The sequence below is a fragment of the Ambystoma mexicanum genome, chromosome 2q (assembly GCF_040938575.1).
Source record: "Ambystoma mexicanum isolate Mex_15411 chromosome 2q, UKY_AmexF1_1, whole genome shotgun sequence".
Taxonomy (NCBI): domain Eukaryota; kingdom Metazoa; phylum Chordata; class Amphibia; order Caudata; family Ambystomatidae; genus Ambystoma; species Ambystoma mexicanum.
Window position 1 is genome coordinate 231729857 of NC_090924.1, and position 24728 is coordinate 231754584.

The 24728-nt window shown below is 43.9% G+C and overlaps 1 protein-coding gene across 2 annotated transcripts in view; it reads left to right on the forward strand.

Moving 5' to 3' along the window:
• Window positions 1-24728, forward strand: part of IL21R (interleukin 21 receptor) — a 325610-nt gene that overhangs the window by 216149 nt on the left and 84733 nt on the right. For both annotated transcript variants that reach the window (XM_069647188.1, XM_069647189.1), the window contains exons 7-8: window positions 5031-5133; window positions 22737-22821. In XM_069647188.1, the coding sequence (XP_069503289.1) occupies window positions 5031-5133; window positions 22737-22821 (188 nt within the window). The remainder of the gene's footprint in view (window positions 1-5030; window positions 5134-22736; window positions 22822-24728) is intronic.

The window sequence follows — 24728 nt, forward strand, 5'->3', positions numbered from 1 at the left end:
CCTTCTTCCCCTCACTCTGGCCTTCCCCCTTGGCCCCCACCCGCGCATTCTACTGAAGGCAGAAACATTGGAGTCATCTTCGACTCCTCTCTCTCCTTCCTCCCTCACACTCAGGGCATTGCCAAGAAGTCCCACTTTCAGCGCTACCTTCTCAAAGGAATTTCACCTTTTTCTCACTTTCTCTCAGAGGCTCAATGTAACCCAAGCCCTAGTCCTCTATTGGCTTGACTACTCCAACAGTCCCCTCCTGAATCTACCATCTTCCACTCTTCGATCCCCCCAGCTAATCCAGATTAGGGCAATGAGATTTATCCTTGGCCTTAAGCCCAAGGACCACATCTCTCCTGCACTAAAAAGTCTTCACTGGCTCCCAGTTGCTGCACAGATCAAATTCATATCCCTCTGCATCATCCACAAGGGTGTCTGGGCCCGGGGGCCACACTATCTTCAACTTTATCTCACTAAATACTCTCCCTCTAGACCACTACGTTCCTCAGGCACCAACTCCTTGTGTGTAAAGCGTTTTGCTAAACAGAGGGCAGGAGGGTTGTTCACTCTCTTCAGCGGGCTCTCTACTTTGGAATAGCCCCCCCCTATGCCTTGAGCAGGGTCTTCTCAAATTCCAGAAGCTCTTTAAGACCATCCTATTTTCCTCCTCCTTCCCCTCCTGCCTCCTCTGCTAATCCTACAGTTGCTGTATTGGTGTCCTTGGCCCTTATGCATCCTCGGGGCCCTGATCTATCACACCAATTCTGCCCGGCTCCTGTCTATCAACAGCAATTGCATCTGCACACCCTCTGCGCTGGAGGTTCGCACTTACACCTACTGTGGCCCCAGTCCGTGTAGCACTCAACATTCCTAGCACTTCATCTGTGGCTGACCCAAGAGCTAGGACTCCCCGGCACTTACCCTCTCATCCCCATTCCTTGCTGCACTTGCACGTTTGGAATACTCACAAGGCATAGTAGGTTTGTTCCTTCCCTCTACCCCCCCACTGCTCTTAAATATTGCGTTGTAATGTATTGTAATTAATTTCCCTCCCTTGCTCCCCCTCTGCCTTGTGGGTGCTTTGAAACAGTATGTTCTTATTGTATATGTGCCTAACAAGCAAACAATAAAGAATATAGCTTTCAGACATGCCGGGATAATGGCACTTCTCCGTTGCTTTCCCTTGTAAGTGCTTGCACAATTGCAGGCACTACCATTACTTTATCGATTGCAAAAGGAGAGTGGAACAAGTTGATCCCATACCTGAACCACAACATGCCAGCGCCAAGCCTATAAGCACCTGATATATCCAGGCAGTCTGGCATACACGCGCTCACCAGGCCTGCTCTTGCTTACCTTCTGCAGTCAGACAGGACGAGACACAGTCAGCTGGTTTGGCAATACTTGGTGCCCCAGTGACATTCATTCCCATTCAAAGAAGGCATGGCACTGAAAACAAAACATAACATTATTCTCCTATTTCCTTGAATCATAAACCATAGGGTGGAGGTGCACCCTTGGCTCTGCAATATTGATAACACCAGTTTGTAGCTGTGGCAAAATTTGACCTGCAATGACGATAACACCAGATGGCAGCGGTCAAAGCATTTGACCTGCAATGATGATACCATATTGTAGCTGTGAAAGCATTTGACCTGCAGTGATGATGACAGATTGTAGGTGTCAAAACATTTGACCTGCAATGATGATAACACCAGATTGTATCTGTGGAAGCATTTGACGGAAATATTGATAACACCAGATTGTAGCTTTAGAAGCATTTGAGGTGCAATGATGGTGCCAGATTATAGACGTAGAAGGATTGGAGCTGCAAAGATGGTAACACCCGTTGTGGAAGCCTTTGACCCGCAACGATGATAACACCAGACTGTAGCTTTAGAAGCATTTGCGCTACAATGATGATGCAGATTGTAGGTGTTGTTCAATTTGGCCTGCAATGATGATAACACCAGACTGTAGCTTTAGAAGCATTTGGCCTGCAATGATGATAACACCAGACTGTAGCTTTAGAAGCATTTGTGGTGCAATGATGATAACAGCAAATTGTAGCTGTGGAAGCATTTGACAAGCAATGATGATACCAGATTGTACCTGTCATTGCATTTGATGTGCAATGATGACCCCAGACTGTATCTGTGGACGCATTTGACCTGCAATGAAGATGCCAGATTGCAGGTGTTGTTCCATTTGGCCTGCAATGATGATAACCGCAAATTATAGCCGTGGAAGCATTTAAACTGCAATGATGATAACGCCAGATTGTAGCTGTTGAAGCATTGGGTCTGCAATGATGATACCAGATTGTAGGTGTCAAACCATTTGACCTGCATTGACGGTAACACCAGATTATAGCTTTAGAAGCATTTGACAGCGCAGCTACAGAACCAAATGATAAGTGTATTTTAGGGCCAACAGAACACATAAGGCCAATATAGCTCAGTAGGAGTCTTTTTATGTATTGCCATGCAATAAATAGCCAATGCTGCCAGCAGGGAAAGATGCGTCATCAGTGCTTGGACAGTGATTCTAACAGCGCTCGCTCCACCACAACAAACTGTTAATATCTGAGCAGAGTCTTGTTGAGGCCTGCATCAGCCCACGTTATTGTGCGCACGAAAGTAATGAAATTGAACAGTTTGCTCAGTCTGCTCAGTTTCAGAATCCAAGGGTATTTATACCTTGGACCAGATGTCTAGCTTCCTCAAAAATAACTGCTTTTGAAAGGTTAATTTATTTGAGCATTTATTTTTAAAACAAGCAGGTTGTAAGGAAGCCACTTCCACCTCTTATGTTTCAGATGGTTGCCAGGGCAGTTTGCATTGCCCAGGGCACACCGCGCGTTCTACGAGAGGTCCGCGGAGCTATACGCACACTGGTTGTAAGAGAAAACACTCAGCTAGCCTCAGAGACGAGACAGCTAAACCTTGCCAGTGATGGGCAGGGCCAGTGCAGCACCATTTACATTCAAATGGAAGAAGTCCTATCATTTGCATTCTAGAAACAGACAGGGGGAGCCTGTAAAACCGATCACACTATATCTGAATGGCGGGATACGGAGCAGGATATGTTGATGGTCGCTCCCTCAACGCGTGCCGCAGTGCTTGTCTGCACAAGGGAGAAACGCTGCTTTATCGTTACATTCATGCTTCGTTTTCTGCTTTCCTTCTTTTTAAATGCTCTGCACTCCATCCGAGCTGCTTCAGACCAGATGTAAATACTCAAGCTTAACAATGCAGCCGCCCTCCCCACTCCCTTTCTAGGAAGGAGTGCTCAAGGACCAGGAAGCAGCTCTCTGAAAATGGCCTGGCAATAGAGGAACCTCACGTTTTCTATCCACAACTAATTTCACTATGAGTTCAGGTGTGGCATCTTACCTCTACGCCTATGGATACTGGTTCAGGTGGGAGGTTCATTCAGCATAGGGGGGTGTAAGCTTGTGACTGACCTTTCCCTATCTACTCTGCTCAGTATGTATGTGATGTGGAATGTTGGGTGAATGTTCTCTGCTGAGTATTCTCTGAATGAGTTGGTGAGAGGCTGGCTGAGAGAGAGGGTGGGCGGTGGATGTGTCCTTATGTGTCCCAGTGTACCTGTAACTTGTAACCTGTGTTTGTATCCTATCTCAACTGAAACTCAGTAAAGAATGTTCCTTTTTGTAACCAGGACTCTGAGTGATCTGTCAAGGAACACACTTCGTATCAGCGACCCTTTCCAAATGCTATTATTTTGATACATTTCTGTGATCCGTCTGCAATGGGGAGATGTTACCATCAGGGATCAAATGATTTAAAGTCTAATCCAACAGTGTGATCCTGATATTTTATTCAGACCCAGGAAAGACAGATTGACCAATCACAATCTTCCTTTCCCGGGCACGTTAGTCCTTTCACCACCTGTACTGCCGCCATTAAATCAGAAAAGGGACTAGGTCCCTTTTTGGATGACGGTGGCGACTTTGGAACATGTTTCTTATGGCTGCCATCATCCCAAAAGGGAGATAGTCCCTTTTCCATTTTAATGGCGGTGGCCATTTATTGCTCTGATGGGAGATGGGCTCACACTGAGCTGATCTCCGGTTCCAGTAAATCCCAGGATGCAAATAGGTTTCACACCCCAGCGGGTGGAGTGGGGGGCGGCGGCCATGGGCTTTAATAGCCCACAGCATGTTAAAGCCCATGTCCGACCCCCCACCGGGGCGTGATAGCTATATAATTTGCAATCCATCTGGCTTCTGCAACAGCATGACCGTGAGGGGACAGAATATTCACATAATGCAGTCCGCAACAGCTTCACCGACTGTATTGTGAACTAAGAATTTTTCTTAGATATGGCCCCCAACAGCATGACCTGGAGGGGAAATTTGGGGATCGGAAAGAGACCTAAGCCTGCAACAGCCTAGTCAGAAGTATAAGGAAAGGTGGGAGGGTGGGTATTAGGTTTGGGGTCTTCAACAGAGAGACACCTCCCCCCTTTGTTAACAGTTCTTACCTCTTCTAAATGTAACTGGAACTGGCAACCCCCTGGTCTGAGCCGCCTCTTTGGTTACTGCATGGAGTCAGAAAAACGCAGGCACAGAGTAAGGACGGGCAGGGTTCAAACTCTACTTAGCGGAAAATTACAGAACTTTTAGGCAACGGTTTTTCTCTGGGATAGCAGGAAACCCTAATTTAATGTTACTGTGATGAGACAAATTAACAGGACTGGTGCAAAATGATACAGAAATGCAATTTAGGACAGCATTCTTAGTGTGGAGCTTTCAGTGCATGTGATCCAGCCAACTGTCATGGTCTCTGCTGTAAATGTGAGTGGTTAAATGCTTCATTGTGTTGGCAACACACATAGCACAAGGTGTCTCATCCCTTGCCGCCTCTCTCTCTCTCTCTCTGCCTGACTCCTCTCTTTCTCTCTCTCTCTCTCTCTCTCTTTCTCTCTCTCTCTCTATATATATATATATATATATTTTCCCCTCCACCTGACTACTATGATTACTCCATTGACTTTGTTTCTGTTTGTTTTTTCAGACGCAAGCAGAGGGAAGAGCCCCTTACTAAAGTCTTGGCTACCTGTAGTAGGGCTGGTGCTCCTCACAGTGCTTGTATTCACCTACTGCCATGTGCCTCAGCGGTAAGTTCAGGCCCTGAAGATGTACTATGTATTTCCTTCTGTGGCTATATTTCAGTAAAGCTCTGTAGTAAGGCAGGATGTGAGTCTCAGGCTGCGCCAGACGTTCTTTTGGTTAGACCACATGCTTCATGTGTGGATTGGCGGGGGGGGAGGGGAGGGGGGCGGGTAGATGATTCAGCGTTGTGGTTTTCCCTTCAGGAAGAGGCTGGTCCGGGCATCAAATGGCAGCTTAGCATTCAAGAAAAAATACCGCTTTCACTACGGTGAGGATGGAGTCTTCTAATGCGGAAATTGATCTGTAACCAGGCTCAGACCGCGCTATTGAGGACGCTTGGGAAGTGGCAGTCTTCATGTGCAGAAAAGGGCATTTCTGTATTAGGATTTGGTCAGATGTAATGCAGTGTCCTTGCATAAATTATACCCTGTATTGATAGCTTCTCCTTAAACATTTTTGGATCCTGTTTTGAGTTTAAATGCTACAAAGGCATCCAAGACACATTTTATAGAAGAGATTACAACTGTGTGCTGCAGCGAATTGTACACACTGTTATTGTTTAGTGTGCCCCATAACTAGGTTTGGATACAATATTTGCATTTCAAGACTAATAAATCACTGCTTACCATGTTTCTTAATCCTATTTCAACTCGTTGTCACAATACGTGTATGTGTCGTAAAACACCAAAGTCTTGTCTGAGTTGCTAGTAAGTTTCAAGAAATAAGGTGTGTGCACAGAAGTGTAATGCAATACAGCTCCCGGCAGTTCTAGTCAACATAAAAATCTCAGAGTTCCTTTGGATTCAAAATATAGTTTGCTGTACATTGTTGGATAATTGCTTCCTAACTCTGTCAACATGAAAAATTGAAAGCATATTTTCAGCATAGAAAAACATGACATCAGTCCCAAGCAGTAACAGCCACACTCTGAGAATTAGACGGACCAATCTACTGCTATCTACATTTTTTTTATTTGCTTAATTTATGCAAACCTTTTACAATGCGAATAATAAAAAATATCAATTTATCAAATTCATAAAGTATACTTATACAAGTAAAAGGATTCAACTTTAAGAAATTTCATTTGTGGAACAATTAAATGGAAATACATAATAATATTGATTCACCTAATAATTCATCAACAGTAATTAGATGAGGTACCAATGCGAAAACTAGTGCAGTTTGTCTTCCCTCCAGCAAACAATACCAAAAGGACTCTTTTCTCCATTTTAAATTGCACGTTGTTTGTTTTGTTATTTGTTATGCAATGGGCCTCATTACGACCCTGGCGTTAAGGGTTTAACGGCGCCGTAAAAGGTGTCGGCGCCGTTAAGCCCTTAACGCCTGATTACGAGTTCCCTTTGCGGGACCCAACCTTAACGCCTGCTTTTAGCAGGCGTTAAAGTAGGGTGCCGCAAAGGGACCTTGGTGCTAAGTACGGTGCCGCAATTTGCGTACTTAGCGCCTTCCCCATTCCCATTGAGCCCTACGGGGCAAAAATGGGAATGGGTAAGGGCCCATGGTGAATGGGGAATTACCGCCCTGCCAACCTTGGAATGGGGCGGTAATTCCGCCATTCACCATGGCGGAACCCGGCATGGACCATGGTGCTAATAGCACCATGGTTTAGCGCCGGGGTCGTAATGAGGCCCAATGTAACTTTGAATAGAAGTTTCTTTAATAATTATTTTTGGTGTGCTGGGGAGCACTCTGTGTTACTTTAAAGCCTTGCTCTTAATACTTGAAATTGGACTGCAGTCAACCATTGTGAAGTAATTCATTAACCTGCACTCACCAATTCACTGACACGATTGATGGTGTCGCTGGTAAGAACAGTTGGGTAAGTCCAGATCCAAGTATCAAAAAACAATCCAAAAGAGCCAAAAATAAATGCACGAGATATGAGAAGAACAACATTTTATCATAATTGCCAAATCAGGGAAACATCTAAAAAGACATTCAAATGTATTCTGGTTTTATAGTGTATAACATAAAGGAAAAGACAACAAATGTTACAAATCACTTTTTTCCAGGCTTCTGATTCACCTGCATTGTTTGCACTATAAGCGTTTCCATACATTTCCTAACTCTATTGGTTTAATGCCCAGGGCTGTAGTGCGATCCATAAATTTAAATAAATAAATAAATAACCACGTGACTAAATTGGAGTATCAAAAGGTTAACTCATTTGCATTGAGCTCATTCATGTCCATGCGCTTTCTGATTGGATGGATCTCTCTAAAACATGTATCAGCTAAACACAACTTGCAATTGGTTGCTTAGCAAGAAGCATGAGTGGAGTGCACGATTGTGTAAATTTCAACAAATCTCTGTGTGCGGTGAAACAGTGTCGCCTGACATCCTTTCCCATTAACCTAAACGATTTGGCACCATCTTACCGTTCTGATCATTTTCGTAAATTTTGCAACTCGTAGTTGGAAACATAGCTGGCCGGTCTTCCGTTTCTCATGATTTCATCTATCCTGTCTTTGACCTTGCATGCTGGGACTTAGCTGCTTGCGAACTTCATTCTCTTACAATGACAATGATATGTGTATGCATGTTTTGGCACCAATTTCAAGTGAATGATTTTAATGAGCATATTTGTATGAGCCATCAAACATGTTGCATGACATGCGTTTCGATCTGTGTCCTTTTGTGAAATTGCCAATCACATTTAAATGTGTGATCAGGCATCGCACAGAGATACCAACTTGTGTAGGGATCACCCTCTAAGATTTATGAGGGTGTTTTGAAGCAGAAAATAGATGGTTTTCCTATGTTTCCCTTAGGTTGATAGCTGTCCCTATGATACCTGTTCACTATAACCAGTGTACTGGCCATACATTACATATAAAATATGTGTTACATTCACACCTGAGCAGCCCTTAGCGCCTATAAAATCTACCTGTATGTGTGTTGAATGCTGCGCACAGGAACATACAACACTAGGGTGGGAATGGCAAGGACTGTCATCCATAAAGCGGCCGTCCAGAATGGCAATGATTTTTGTTTTAAATATAATTGATTATTCATAACGAGCTTAATACCCAGAGGTTTCGATGCGCGGGATCAGAATTTGAACCTGTGTAGCTTCGCATCGTCTTGCTTCCAAGGCGAGTGCATTGCCGCTGAGCTATCCTCCTGAGACTGATGGTATATCCTAGTATGATTCTCCCACCTATCCGGAGAGGAGTTTCAATGACAATGATGTGACAGAAAAGGTCTGTCCAATTATACTAACAAAAGGGACTTACCGAGGAGCTGCAGTCACAAACTGTGGTTGCAGAAGAGCAGTCACATGAATCCTGGCAAGAATCATCATAAATGCCCTCTCGTCCGGGGTTGTCCAACTGCAGGTCTCGAGGACTGGATCCATGTCAGATTTTCAGGATAACCTTAATTAATATTCATGAGGTACGTTTGCATACAATGATTCTAAATGTATGCACATTGTTCCTCAGGAATATTAATGAGGAAAATCCTGACAGCCTGTGAAGTTTCCGCCCCTCAATACCTGGAGTTGGACAACCCTGCTCTAGTGTATCCACCTGTATATTTGAGCATATGATCACTTGCTTTGTTTTATACCTTCACCCTCCTGTTCCCTGTTTTCTTTTCACCCCACAGACCATGGTCTGATGACTGCCCTGGGGGTGGAGTCACAGAGTGCCTCTATTCTGACAAGGTGGGGTGCTGTTGTGGTGACGTACCCAGTATAAAAGACGATTAACATAAAATAACTTAACATGCAATTGAGGATGTTGCTAGAAGGAACATTTATAGCAAGCTCAAGTGCTACATCGCTTATGAGAACCACGTTCCTCAAAGCATGACGGTGCATGCACCCCTTCTCAAAAGTTATATGTTCACTGAAATGCGTCAAAACCTTAAAAGTGAAAGCTTTATAGGAGTGTTACAGGGAGCGAGAGACTTCTCTCCAGCCCCCACTAGGCAACTATGTTTATTCCAAGGTGGACGCAGTAGAAAAGACCCTACTGCTAATAGAGTTTCATTTGTAAAACAGCATGTAAGGATGGAGAAAGTAGCTGAACCTGTGTAACCTCTAAGTGGCCTTCCAACGACGTGAATAGCAAGCAAACATAGCATATACCCTTGCCCCAATAAAGTTGTTTGTAGTCAATTATGAAAGTTACCTGTTGGCTCTGGGAGCCAGCATTTTCCCCAGACAGGCGATCCAACAGTTACTGTAATACTAATTGACCTTCTTCCCACACCCGCAGCACTCTCTCTAAATGCCAACCACTGCCAATTCATTCAACGACGACGAGTAGACTCACTCTGAGCTCCATTAAACGAGGGAATGCATAGTTTTACTTTCAGACTACCTGTTGCAAAACTGTTCCGATAGACATTGGCTGAGTAGTGGGAACCGTTCTACTTTATACTACACTAATCTGCTCGTCACACACAGCCCTCCAGCACCCTTTGACCTATTTTAGCTCACAGGCCAGGCATTTGCAGCAGCAAACCAACCATGATACCAAACCTGGGTCTCCCTTCTGAATACACATAGCCCAAGTGCAGTCACCACATCTCACCTAGAAAGATATTGGCACACAGGAAATGTGTCCTTCTGATTTATACCCCTCACTAGTGCAGGTTTTGACCATAGCCTCTCCTCTCTACCCACTCATTTACCCTCCCCTCTTTCTTCCAGAATTATGCATGCACCAAGAGGCCACCAAAATGGCAGAAGTCAAAATGTATATTTTTTTTATTTATTTTATTGTAAAACTTCAGTTTAATACAAGATCAAACTTTTGTTACATTACAGTATCCTGAGATTCAACTGTTAGGTTCCCATTAAGAGTGCATGTTTGAGTCACACCTATAATATGGCATTAGAGTTCTTTGAGGTGTTCAAAAAGAAGAGGAAGAACAAAAGATTCCTTACACCTCAGCTTAAGTACTTTGGTTACAGACAGATTTTTCGGTCATTGGGCAAGATCATGTCTAAGAAGTTGATTAAGCTACATGTGAGCATGGTATTTCTCCCAATCGAAACAGTGTCCCACCAGTCATCGGCATCATAAAAGAACGGTTTATAAGCACTAAGGTGTAGTTCGTGAGCGGTCTTGAGCTGAGTACATTCAGTTATAAGATGTTTTAATGACTCAGTTTCTCCTGTCTTGCAGAACCTGCATTTATCGGAGTTGATTGTAGTATCTCGTCGTCGCCAGAGTGTTTCTCTTGTTGTAAGGGCGTTCAGTCTGAATTTCAGGAATTGAGTCCGATGGTGGCGAGAGGGGCAAGAAAATAAGTATTTGGGAGGGGAGTGTAATTTGATCATGCTCTTGGAACCTGATAGAGTGGATTTAAGAGATGTGCAATGTTCGTAGGTGAGAATCCAGTCCCATAGCTCGAGTTTTTTTTTCGCATGTTGTGGGCGATCAATTGATTCTTCAATGCTGATATTGGCGGCTTCCATGATATTTGTCAGAGCGGAAAGCCATGATTGAAGTAGGCCCGAGTGTATACCAGCAGTGTCATTGACAAAGATTTCATATGCTGGAATTTGTTGACCAAGCTTCATTTTCCTCAGAGTGGATAAGGATTTCCAAATAATTGTCGTCTGAAGTGAGGTCAGAGCCAATTCGTATCTCAGAGCCACCATTGAGATGTCCTTTAAAAGCCCCAATGCCCGTCTCCAAAACCTTCCTTCGAGTTTTTGCCATAACCGATGATCGAGGTTCCATCCTGACTCTCCACCAAATGATATAGTGGGAATGAACTTCTGCAGATAGAATGTTATTAGTGGTTCAATTGAAAATTTGCCATAGTCTTTATTAATTTTCGCACCTTGAATACCAAGTGTATTGGCTCTTGCCATAAGGTCGTCCGTCCAGGCTGATTCGCAAATGGAGGTGTTAACCATTATGCCTAAGTATCGTATGGATGACACAATAGTAAGCGGAGTATTCTCAATTGCCCATCGAAAATTTTTGTCCTTCCTTGAGACAATGTTCCCAATACCCATGATCTTAGTTTTCCCTGTGTTCAGTTGCAGTTCGTTTATTTTTAGATATTCGTTCAACTTCAACAACAGGTTTTGCAAACCTATCTGAGTGCGGTCAATCAGCACAATGTCGTCAGCATACACAAGGCAGTTAACAGGTTTGGCGTTGATCTTTGGGGGAAAACAGTGTGTGGCTTCCATCCATTTCGGTAGGTCAGAGATAAATATTTTAAACAAGTCAGCCGCCAGTGGGCATCCTTGCTTGACCCCTTCATACGTTGGAATTGGATCGGTCAAGTCGCCTTGGAAATTTACTCTTACTTGAACAGAAGTGTTGGAGTGAAGCGCTATTAGAGGATCAAGAATTTGGGATGGACAGTTCCACTCGCTTAGTTTGGCCCACAGTTTTTCGCGATGGACTGCGTCGAAGGCTTGTTTTAAGTCGACAAAAGCAAAAAAGATTTTTGTTTTAGCTTTCAGGGCTTCAAGTTTTAGGATGGTTAATATAGTTAAATTGGCATCAACGCCTATGTTTTTCGTGAAACCTGTTTGTCGACAATCTACTTGATTCGCCTTTGAAGCCCAAGCAGTCAACTTCGTTCGGAGGAATGAGCCAAATATTTTGCCGATGGTATCAAGCAGGGCAATTGGACGATAGTTCGATGGATCATCTCTGTTACCCTTCTTGTAAATTGGTACCACAATTGCCTTAGCCCAAGACTCAGGTGTTTTTCTCGAGGTTGAAATTTGTCGAAACAAAGATTCCATAAGTTTGGCCCAATGGTGCTTGTGTTTTTTTAGCATGATGTTAGTTATTTGGTCGGGTCCTGCTGCTCTTGAGTTTTTTAATTTTTGAATTGCTGATTCGAGGTCAGTAGATGATGGAGTTATATCCCATACTTTAGTGGAAGGAAGACGGTGAACTTGGGGGATTTGATAAGGTCGTTCGTAAATTTTGGTAAAGTAATCCACCCATGAAGAGCTTGAGATTGCATTCGAGATGAATGGATTAGTTCTTGTGTTTCCTTTATTTAGGATGGTCCAAATTTCTCGTGAGTTCTTTGTAATAATTATTTTTAACATAATTTCAGCTCTGTTTTGCTCTATTATGACAGAATGGGATTTAAGCCAATTTCTATATTCCTGGCGTCGTGCCTTTGCGCTTCTTCGTATGTCATTTGGATCAGCATGTGTTTTCCTTAACATTCGAAGGTCTTTCCTCAACATTTTTTTGGCCGCTGCTATTTCTGAGCTATATAGATTTTTCGATGTAGGACCGTGTGTGTTTGAGTTGGCGTGTTGTTGTGAACATGCAAACAGCAAAGGAACATAGTCCACGTTATTTGAGGCTTCGAGATGGAGGGTTCATTTCTCTATTGACGAGCCAGTGGTTTTTAGCCGATTTCCGGCCGCAGTTATTGTCAGTGGGAGTTTGTAGGTCTTCGGATGAGCAAAGGTATCGAGGTCCATACATAAACGAAGCAAATCGTGGTCACTTGCATCTTTTTGAACTACTTCTAGTGAAACAATTCTTTCAAATAGGTTACAAGAGACCCAAATGTAGTCAAGAGTGTTTCTAAGTAGAAGTCGCTTCCAGGTTGTCTTGGAGGGTTGGTCACCTTTGGCGTTGCCATTAACCATCTTGCAGTTTCGTGACGAAAGTGCTTGTGTCCATAGTTTACCTCGTAATATAACTTTGTCTTTAGGAATAGCATTGTTTTCCAACGTGTGATGGTTAAATCGATACCAGCTGCAGTTCAAGTCACCACATATTAACAGCGATATATTGCAGTATTTAAGAAAAGCATCGTCAATGAGAGTTGTTATTGAGTCGATAAATTCTGTGGTAGAAATCATTGCCGGGTTCCAGTAGCAATTGATTATAAGGAGATAGTTTGAAATTCCTGAGTTTTCCTTCCCAATTCGAATGATCGTACCCTGAACAAACGGGTTTGGGTTAACCGCGTCCTGGGGAGTCATCAAGTTTTGAATTTTCAGTAAGGTGATTAAACCTGAATATGGACGACCCTTAGTATTTCTTTTGGCTGGATTCAGATGAGTGGTAAATCCGTCACGATTCGGAGCATCACGCAGCCATGTTTCCTGAAGGCAAATTGTGAAGACCTCATCAAGCGGTTCTGTAAAATTATCAAACAGATGAGAGAATCCACGAGTATTCCAGGAGAGTAACCTTAACTTCGTCCGTGTCATTCATGGTTATTGAGGATTGTTGTGAATAGACTGAGTCTTCTGTCTGAATCCTCTGATGGTGGGTTTGTAATCCATATCATTTTGTAATCTGTGCGAGAGGGATAGTGACTTCCGTAGGGATGTGCGACAGATTGCTCTTTCGAAGTTTCCTGAATTTGGTAAATTAGTTGAAACTTCTTTTTGAGTTTTTAAGTCGGGTTCTAAGGTTATATCGAATCCATATATTAGCAGTTCTTCGACTGCTTGCAGTAGGATGTTTTTTTACTGCAGACGATTTGATGTGTAATAGTACTTGATCAGTTGTTTTTTCCGTTGCATATTCTGCGATCTTGATGTCGTCTGTAGTTATTGATCTGAGTTGGGGAACACAGGCGAATAGTTTTAGGACGTTCGCTCTGTTCAGGTTTACTTCTTTTCCGTCAGAGTCGATATTCTGGAGACGAAGCTTCCATGAGCTTGTTACAGGTTTGGCACTTAGTCTATCGGATACTCGCGAGTATGAGTGTGAACCGTTTATTCTTTGGTTTATTGTTTGTTTCGGGTCTAGTTTTGAGCTGACAGGTGAAGACTGGATCTTTAAGGAAGTGGACCGAACCGTCCTTATAGAATCTCTAACGTGACATCTAGACGCGTTTTCTTTCAAGAGGGATTTCTTCCTTGCCTGTTTTCCTTTGTCGATTGGTGCCGAAACTACAGGAGAAGAGTCAATATTAGTTTTTCTTCTAATGGAGTACCTAGACAAATCGCATAAGTCGACAGAGCCGTTTTCGACCAGACATATTTGAGATATCAGAGTCTGTATTCAGGCGACGGCGTTTGGTTGGTAATTTGGTCATGATTTTTTTTTGGTCAGTTGCAGGTACTAGCTCATGAGATTGTGTAAGATCATTGTGAGGTTTTACATTGTCACGTACAAATAGACTAGTTTTTTTCGGGGTCGTCAAAGTTCTTATGAATTTTTTGACATTCGTTTGTTTGTTTTTTTGTAATGCTTCTTTTGGACCCGATTTAATTAGAGGTTTCCCATTGGGTTTTGAACCTTTCTTATGAGTTTTGGTTAAATCTAGAGTTTTGGCAGGGCCAGTAAAGATGTTAAATGAAGTGGGTTTAAAGATCACTGAACCAGAGGATAATTCTTGGTTCTCAGTTTTGTATGACGAAGAGCATTTTTTAATTGTTCGTCACGACCACTAATACGTTCAGCTGAGCTAAAAAGCTCAGCTGTAGGTTGCAAGAAGTGGGTGTGAGGTGTAGGGGGCTGGACCTCGTTTGAATTTAATGCAGCAGCATTAGAGTCCGGAGTTGTTGCGTTTGGTAATCCTACGTCCACATTTTGAGTTGCCGGAGAACTTGAAGCCGGGACTAGAGGGACTAGCGTTTGGGGATATTGGGTTTCATTTTTTCTCATCCATTTCAGTGCTTCTAGAAGACCTTCTGATAGAGAGTCGTTTTGACAATGGTGTCTAGCTGCCAGGTCACCTAACCGCTCTTGCCATCTTGTGGAAATATCAGCATTTTTTTCCATTTCTGTTTGAAGAAAATTCGTAAAGTGATCAATTTTTTCTATTTTTTGCGTGAAGTTTTGAATAATCGCACCTTGATCACTTAATTGTCCATGTAGAGCTTCATATAATTTGGTGAACGGGGCTAAGGCTACCGCTGATGCTGCTAAAACATTATTGTGAATTTGTGATAAAGCTTCCATTGATATATTCACAGATTTGACTTTGCCTGCTAAAGGTAGTTCCTCGATCGAAGACGCATAAGAGCAATTCAGGTTGAACTTTGCCTTAATTGGTGAAAGAGTTTTTGTTAGATTTGGCAGGTGAGTATCGCCATAGACAGACTCAGTCGGCCGGTGAGGTGTACTTGCGTGACTAGCATGCTGGTCGTCGGGTTTTTGCGGAAAGTGCGTTTTGGATTTTAACTCTGCAATTCTTTTTATTCGACGCGCTCTTGCAAGAGAGCTTGGATCCAGGTCAGATGTTTTTGCTGTTGCTGTTTGGGGGGTCAAGTCAGAGGGGTGCCGGTGTGGACCGCTCGGAAACGCACTTAAAACCTCTGGCGCCTGACATGCATACTCACTATTATTACCTAGTACAGGGGCCTCAGGTTTGTGGTTCGTTCCCGGATAAACCATCTTGGACGTTACAGTCGATCGGGCCAGAGGATTGGAGGTCTTGTGGGTTAGGTCAAAGGAAGATTCCTTTGGCACTATCGGCCGTTCATGGTGATTTGAGGACTCGGCGTCTGTTAAAAAAATTTGACTGAGGCGGGTTGGACTGGCTGCTAGGAACAGAAGTAGAAGTGCAAGAGCCTAAGTTTGCCGAAGTTACAGCCCTGGAAGACTTCGTCTGTAAGAGTGAAGATGTTGGGTTTGCAGAGTTAACATTTGCCGGAAGAAGGTGAGGAGGCATCGCGTTTGAGATGTTTAGTAGTTCATCATCACTCACCACAAAAGGCAACATTACATGATTGTTAGAGTCCATTAGTTCACAGGGAAATAAAGTCGTTGCATTTTCGACCTGAACTATGTCATGGTCTACTAAATGGGCTCGTTGTTGAGAGACACGGGTCACGTCTGTACTCAGTTGTGTTGTAGTACGCAAGTTGGAATTTGAGTGAGTGGCAATTGAAGGTAATGGAAGCTTACCAAGTTGAGGAGCCGCGTCTTCATCCGAAACGCTGGCCGGAGGTGCTGACATCAAGTTGGTGGGGTGACTATGAGAGAGTATTATGGGCACGGAATTTACAAGCTCTTTTTCAAGTCCATCACCTTTGTTTGCTTCTTGTTGAGCATGAATTGGCGTTATGGAAGAATTCATATGTTTCCCTTGATGGATCTGGTGTACAAGATCCCAAACTGCCGTGTCAGTGACAGATAAATTGTCAGTTGTTAGTTGGGATGTACATCTTTCAATGCAGGGAAGTAGTTCTTCAGTTGAACTTAAGGTGTTTTGTACATCTTGTATAGAGTTTGTTGTTTGTAGTCCTAAAGAACAGACCGATGTGCCATGTGAGAAAACTGCAGGGAGAATGGGTGAAGCAAGTAAGATAAGGCTTGCAGTTTTGCTTACCTTTTTAGAGGCTGAGGCTTTCATCGCCGTCCACGGATTAAGCGTGCGCCGATGTTGGAGAGTTTTTTTCGGTGTCTGGGGGCCTGTGGATTCAGCAGTCAGCGTCATCAATGAATCTTACTGCAGATGGACCACAGCGCAGATACAAGGACGCTTGGGGGCGATTTGGGATCAACTGGAATCGAATGTTGTACTCCGAACGCCGCAAGTATGCTCGAGAATGATTTATCGAGGAAGGGGGCGAGCAGTGTCTCGTCGTGGTGCTCCTCAGGTAATAAAAAAAAGTCAAAAGAGAGAAGACGGGCGAAACTCTGCTACTGGGCTCCTCAGGATGCCTGAACGTTTTGCGGGTCCAGCAGCCTCTGCTTCTTGCGCCGGGTATGGTACCCGCCACACGCCAAAGCCGCCAAACAGCTAAACAGGTGTAGCACAGCCCTTCTGCCACAGGGGTTATGCCGCAAGGGCGGATTAATTCTGCAGATATAGCCCAACGATGGTCATGTGACTTGCACGTCACTGCACGGAATCCTCGAGTTGTTTAAAGCAACGGCGTCCTTTTCACTGTTCGCTTTATGCTGCATTCGTGAAATGAAAGTGGGAGAAAGTTCAGAGAAAGTTCAGCCTCTCATCCACGCCGATCAACAGGGAAGCAGAATAACTGTCAAGCCGCCACAGCTAAACAGGTGTAGCACAGCCCTTCTGCCACAGGGCTTACGCCGCAAGGGCGGATTAATTCTCCAGATATAGCCCAACGATGGTCATGTGACTTGCACGTCACTGCAGGGAATCCTGGAGTTGTTTAAAGCAACGGCGTCCTTTTCACCGTTCGCTTTATGCTGCACTCGTGCTGAAATGAAAGTGGGAGAAAGTTCAGAGAAAGTTCAGCCTCTCATCCACGCCGATCAACAGGGAAGCAGAATAACTGTCAAGCCGCCACAGCTAAACAGGTGTAGCACAGCCCTTCTGCACAGGGCTTACGCCGCAAGGGCGGATTCATTCTGCAGATATAGCCCAACGATGGTCATGTGACTTGCACGTCACTGCAGGGAATCCTCGAGTTGTTTAAAGCAACGGCGTCCTTTTCACCGTTCGCTTTATGCTGCACTCGTACTGAAATGAAAGTGGGAGAAAGTTCAGAGAAAGTTCAGCCTCTCATCCACGCCGATCAACAGGGAAGCAGAATAACTGTCAAGCCGCCACAGCTAAACAGGTGTAGCACAGCCCTTCTGCCACAGGGCTTACGCCGCAAGGGCGGATTAATTCTGCAGATACAGCCCAACGATGGTCATGTGACTTGCACGTCACTGCAGGGAATCCTGGAGTTGTTTAAAGCAACGGCGTCCTTTTCACCGTTTGCTTTATGCTGCACTCGTGCTGAAATGAAAGTGGGATAAAGTTCAGAGAAAGTTCAGCCTCTCATCCACGCCGATCAACAGAGAAGCAGAATAACTGTCAAGCTGCCACAGCTAAACAGGTGTAGCACAGCCCTTCTGCCACAGGGCTTACGGTATATTATATTACATTACCTCTGCAACTACTGTCACAGGAAGACAGATCTAGCAGAGACATGTCATGACACACTGTAGCTACCAGACAGTGGCAATTTTGGGATCACTCTGAATATGTAGAAGCTTTCAAATGAAGGCAGATGTGTGTGTCTCAATATAGGTTTTCCTCTTTTTGGTTCCCTACTTCTGTCCACTTTCTTGAGATTATTGATATAAGTGGTGGTGTCACCAGGGGCTTGTATATCCAATCATGAAGGATATGGAGTCCCTCATCTAGTTTTGGGGGAAAACACTGGGTGAGAGTGGGGACTTGAGGCTTAAAGGGCTGGAGGAGATCTTCCAACTTAATTTATTCCATGGTCTGATAGCTGGGCAGGATCTCCGCCCAAGTAGGCAGTGTGACAACCAGGGTGAGTAAAGTTAAACAGTATAGCAAGATGAGCGCCCCAAAGAGGTAGGGAGTGCTAGGGAGAATTGTCATTTTAGTGCTAAATTCCTCCCACCTTAGAGACCCCCAGCTCATCTGCTGGACTTTAGGACTTTTTAATTTTAACCCTTGTGTGAGTGAGCCACTTTTTTTCACTCTCTCGTGTGTTTTGGCCTGATTTGGATTATATGTTTCCTTTGTTTCTGGAGTTGGACAAACGCCATAGGCATCTACATGTTGTATGGTGACACACAGCACCTTCAATGCAGTGTCACAGAGAAATCCTTTAGATTTCTCTTAAGGCTTAAATACCCTTTCTTGTGGGAACTACTGTTCCCAAGAATAGTAAAGTGAAATTGACCTTACTTACCTTTTCTCTTTGTGGGTCCAGCACACACCATCTTATGTGCAGTGCTGGGGAGTTACTTAGTCACCCCTTTTGCTACTTACTCATGTATGAATGTTTGTTACCCTCACTACTTTAAATTGCTGGTGGCAGTGGTTTAAGTTTCGTACCATTGTGCTTTCTATCGCAGGCTGAATCCTCAGCTGCAGTATAGCACCCATGGGTGACCATTTCGTTAAAATGGCCCGGTCTTCTTTTTTCACCATTTTCCAGTTGTGAGGTTTATTTTGGGTTTTACTCAGCGCGCCAAGCCAGGTTTGAGCCCTTTTTTCATTTTGCCTTTGGTGGGCTTCAGTACTGAAACCTGCCTCTTGCTCCACTGTGTCTGGAAGGGCAGGAAGTGAGGGAGGTTCCCGAAACTCCCCTGCCCTTTGTCTTTAAGAATGCCTGAATGCACCCAGTCCTTATTGGCTGGCATGACAGCTAGGCTGTGCATGAATGGGAGAAACCTGCTTAAAAGGGGCGAGGGTTTTGAGACTGAAAACAGAGTCGACCACTGGGAAGAACAACCCAACGAAGAAACCATGAACAAAGCTTACTGCATCCTCCTGGACCTTTGAATTGCCTGATGAAGCCCTGCTGCTGTGCTGAAACTCCTTTTTCTGATCGACAAGAGAAGCTGCAGAAGGGACGACTTCTTCCCTTGGGTTAGTTGGACCAACTAACCCTGAGACAAACTCCACTGAACCATCTTCCCCAACTGGCTGTAATTCTTTGCTGCTGCAGGAACCAAGTGCCAGGAGTCGAGAAATCCGTAGTCGAGTGCAACATCTGTGATCCAGCCAGAAGTTCCAGGAGTCTTCCCAGGACACTCCAGAAGCAGGACAACCAGAGCTTGAGTCCCCTCACCAGAGTGCAGGACTCAAGGAGTGAAGGAAGTGCAACCAGTATCCAAGATCCACGGTGGTGCTGTTTACCGAGTGCTGAAACCACAAAGTGCCTCTGACCTGAAAAGAGCCCTTAGCTGTCCCCGACCTCTGAATTGCTGCCGCAGGTGTCCTCCAGACATCCTTCCTCTTGTCCCCACGACTGAGGCCCAGGAACCCAGGATCTGCATCACTGCAACCAGACATAAGCCAGCTGGTCCACCCTTCTTCTAACCAAAGGTACTGTTCTGACTTGAAGTACTTACCTCAGTGTCTTTAGCTTTGCTCCTCTCAGTTAAGACTTGCAGTAGCTACCTTGCTAGAGTTGATTTCAGCTCTACCCTTCACACGTGTAACAGCTTCTGACCCTACAGTTAGTGTACTTCAAGAAACTCTCTAACTTTATGCAAGACTTTGCTAAGAAGTGCATCAGCTCCATATACTGTGCTCCAATTGACTTTGGCTGTCCTGGCTCCCTGCAGACTTTTCTAGTCCATTTGACTTTGATACCTACTGTACCTCATAGGTGATAACTTTGTTTTTAACTATTATTGCTGGGAAAGGTTTTTTATCTAGACTTAGTTGGAAGATTTAAAGTGCTCACATGCTCTGAGAACCTGTTGAACCTTTTTCCTTCCCTTAACCTTTCCTTTCTACAAACCTTAAAATCTAATAAATGTACTAGTGATATATAAATGCCATCACTGTCCTAGTTTGTGAAGTCGCCTCAGGGTGTAGGAAGTGTGTAAGAAGCATCTCCAAAGAGTATCTACTAGCGTTGTGTTGATTCTGGAAAGTATTTCAAAGTATATTTGATTGTTAACATATATTGCCCTTTTTAAAGAATGCTTATTTAAAAACTACTGTTAAATAAATAATTATTTATAACAAAAACTTTCAGTATAAATGTTACTTGGCTGCTTGTATTTGTGAATTTCAAGGCTACAGCTCTACAACCCACATTTACCCCTCTTCAGATAAGACTGGCTGCTCAGTCACACTACCAACTTGTGTAGTACAGGCCTATACCAAAACGTGGGTTACCTAATACCAAGAGGACAAGTGTTGTGTAGTCTTCTACAGGGTTACTACATCAATTCTTGCCTAACAGGGAATAGATGCCAATGTTGTGAGATTCAAGTTGCAAAATATTCCATCTAGGTTTTGTCTGGCTGTGCGAGTAGATCACCTCACTAATTGCTTGAGATGAAGGGAGTCAATGTTTGCTGCGGGTAATCTGGGTGCAGTTTTTCCTACTGCCCTAGATTGGCCTCACAATAGAGCTGGAGGCGGGGCTAGGGTGCTATTAGGTGCTGTGTGTGTGTGCGGTCACAGGTTGGAGTCCTAGCAACGTCTACTCTTTCAACGAATGAGCTTTGATTTTAGTTGCTGGGTAAAATAATTGTATATAAGAATGTTTTATGTAAAGTGCTTTGGTACTAGCGCTATATAGGTATTGGATTATTATAAATGTCTAAGTGTTAGCATCAATAAATCCAAGCATAGGCTTGGAATAATGGTGTTGGGGCAGATTCTCAAAACATTTTATAGAGCAAGTGATGAGATGCACAAGTACATCTTAGCACATCTAAGATGCACTCATTCAGATGCCCGTTTTCAACCCTTTGCACATTTGCGCAAATTAGGTGATGCTTCTGCACATTTAAACATACATCCCAAATTCACACAATGAGGTACATTCCCCTATACCTGTTGGGAACAGGCGCAAATTATGACGGTAATTTCTGACCCTGACGTAATTTTTCTTTAAGTGTGACAGCCACGGTTTAAAACGCGGCTGTCACACTTGCAGTTCCATCCCCCAAAGAAGGATGGAAACGCTTTTTGTTTTCAAGCATTTCACAGAGACGGACCCCTAAGGTACTATGTGATGGATCATTTGAAGCTGAGCTTGGCACATGAAGGAATCAATGACATGTGAGGCAGCACATGTTGTACCTCATACCATGCATCAATGGCATTGAATGGCATTACTGGGGCATTTGAGGCTGCACTTCACATGTGATGGCAGCAATGAGACATTGCATATGGCAACCTAACAAGGTATATGAGGCATTAACTGATATGGGGGGGGGCATTTCTGGACATTTGTGGATGTTCTTGCCATTAGATAGAAGCAACTGTATATAGAACGCTATAACTAATCCATTTTGGCTGTAACTAAACTGTAAAGCTATAACAGACATAAGGTGGTGGTATCCTCAAATAGAGTCGACATTTGGTTTATGGGGCTTTACTTGGCACAGGATTACTAGACCTGATATGTGCAGCTAAAATTGGTATAAAATGGCAGCAAATGGCCAAAAAAGGCCGTAGTGGCATAAGCATGGCACTGCTCCTGGTTTATGTTGGTTCTAACGTGGATATCCGTGCCATAACATGATGCCCTTGATGGCATATCAAGGCAGCACCCTTGTTAAAATCTGATTGGTATCTAAAAAAGTCTGTATTTGCACCAGTTGGTATTTTATGAAATGTAAGCTAATTTATGATTTTTCACACCCGTAAGTCACTTCAGTTGATGTCATTGGGATTAAATGTCATATGGTGTTATTTAATGTCATGTCATCAGAGTCAAAGGGTGTATGACACCACTTCCTGTAATGTCATTGAGTGGATGATGTCACTTCCACCACCCCTGGACTTTTCATGAATTGACGTCCCTGTCTAAACCTGTGACCTGAGATCAATTTTCCTAATATCTATATCAAATGTTTTGCTACCAGTAGTCCTCATAGGAGCATGCCGTGGCAAAATGAGTTTCTCTCCCAATGCAATTCAATTTTGGCAGAAATCAGTGTAGGGGAAGGATGTACTTTGCTAGTGTCCATATATGCTACTGACCTGGTGCTCATGCTCTCACAGAATGTTTGTTCCAGGCACCTTCCTCCATGTGATGGAGGAAAGTCTATGACTTCCCTGAAAACGTTTGTGTTGCTGAGCGCACCTCTAATGTGCTGTCACCATCAGGAACACCACCAAAGTCGTTGGACAAAATACTTAACAGATCGAATTCACTTTTCAGTGTAAACTGTTTTCTTGATCTTGCACAATGTGACGTGTTGCTCCATTTGTGTTAAACTTTAAGTCTTTCTCTGTTGTAACATTTCAGGCTCTGGAAGAAGATGGCTGTTGTTATCCCCAACCCTGCAGTCTTCTTCAAACCACTCTACATGGGTCACGATGGAGACTTTAAGGTAAAAGAAAATCACTGTAAATCAGAATGATTCACTGGAATTGTGTCTCTCATGAAAGGGTGGAGAAAACCACTCTCTTCAGCATACTTTCCAAGAGAGAGAGTGCTGATGGGAGTAGCACGTCACCACAGGAGCGTGTCACCAGCCACAGAGAGGGAGGTCTTTGGGAACAGATTGAGGGTCCGATTTAGAAGTCCATGTAAACATTGAAATGTGCTGCTCCAAGCAGGAACAGCACCTTTTTTATAAGCACCATATTATGAAAAAGAAGGAATTTGGTGCACTGACATGAAAGCCTTGGCTTTGCATGTGCCTGGTTTACGGCTTGACAATGGCCCTGGTAACCATCAGGAACGCAGGGCAGGCATATGCAGGGTATTCTCCTTGCTTATTAAGGAACTCGTGGTGGCAACAGTAAAGACAGACACAAGTGATTACAGTTCAAGGGTGTTTATTAAACTGTATAAATGGGTGAGAAAAACACCTAATCTAAACCTAAATCTAAGATGGGAGCAAGCTGCGACCATCAAATATTAATAAGGCAGTCATACTGGCATCTTGTCAAATAAAAAGGGCCTATACTAAAAAAAACTATTGCCAATCCTTACTGCTAAAGTTCCACAAATAGTGTAGGATAATATCCACCAGAAAAGCAAGAAGTGTTTACAAAATGATAGGTCAGGATGTTATAGCTGGGGTCTCCCGTCCCCACGTTTTTAGCACGGGACAAGGCGGGACTCTCGAGCACAGCACACTCATGGGCTTCTCCAGCACAAGGTTACAGTTCCTTTCAGCGATATCAGGACCTTCGCTGGTGAAGTCTCTCTCTACAAAGTCTCCTGCCACCAAGGGTCTGATGTGTCAACAATAACAAAACAAAAGTTCCTTTCCGTATTCTTTACGTTGGGTGATGACTGTTCACCTCTGGATGCCCCTCAACCGGGCTCCGATCCTCTTGAATGTTAGCCTCCCTCTGTCGGGTTCACTATGGCCTTTTATTCAAGTTCCCTTCGCCTGTAGTATTCACAAGTCTCAATGTCCGTTTCAACAACCTTTCACTGTGGACATCTCTCAGCCGGGTTAATTCTTGTCAACACAATGTTCACGGGGATATCGTGCTTCACCCCGATTTGCAGGCATCCCTCAGCCGGGTTCACATTTGCCAGTTACACAGTTCCATCAGAAAATCATTCTAGACTCTTTAGGTTGTTCATTTACACAAGTCCGGATCTCAGCCTCCAGTCAGGCTTTCCTGTAAAGCCCACAGTCAGGTTTTCTCTAAAGCCCCCAGTCAGGCTTTCTCTAAAGCCCCCAGTAAGGCTTCACACAGTTCCTTCTACACAATTCACTGTGCTTTATCTCAAATGCGGGATTCACTTCCATTAGCTTTCCTCTTCGTTTACAATAGCCTCCCCCGGTCAGGCTCAGACCATCAATTCGCCTTGGTTTCCTCTTGGTTTATGATAGCCTCCCTCGGTCGGGCTCAGACTATCAATTCACTTTGGTTTCCTCTTGATTTACGATAGCCTCCCTCGATTGAGTTCAGACCATCAATCCTCTGGCTTCCGGGTGAAAGACTTTCAAGTGTAAAAAGGGTTTTACTCGACCCTTGTATGACCACTTTGACCTCCTACGTCGGGCTCGCCTAGGGCGTCCTGGTATCTGTAGTTTTAACAAAAGGAGGACCAACCTGAGTCTTTCGAATAAGCACCCACGTGGCACCGGACCACTCTGCAGCTGGTTTTGTTTGTTTTGTTTGTTTTATTATAGTGCCTGCCAGACCTGGGGGTATCAGGGCGCAAATACGTAGCAAGGAATTTTTCCTCTTGGTTACAATGCTGTGCAATACATATAGAAAATATGAAAGGGCATTAACAATTATGACGATAAGTATGTACACACAAAGG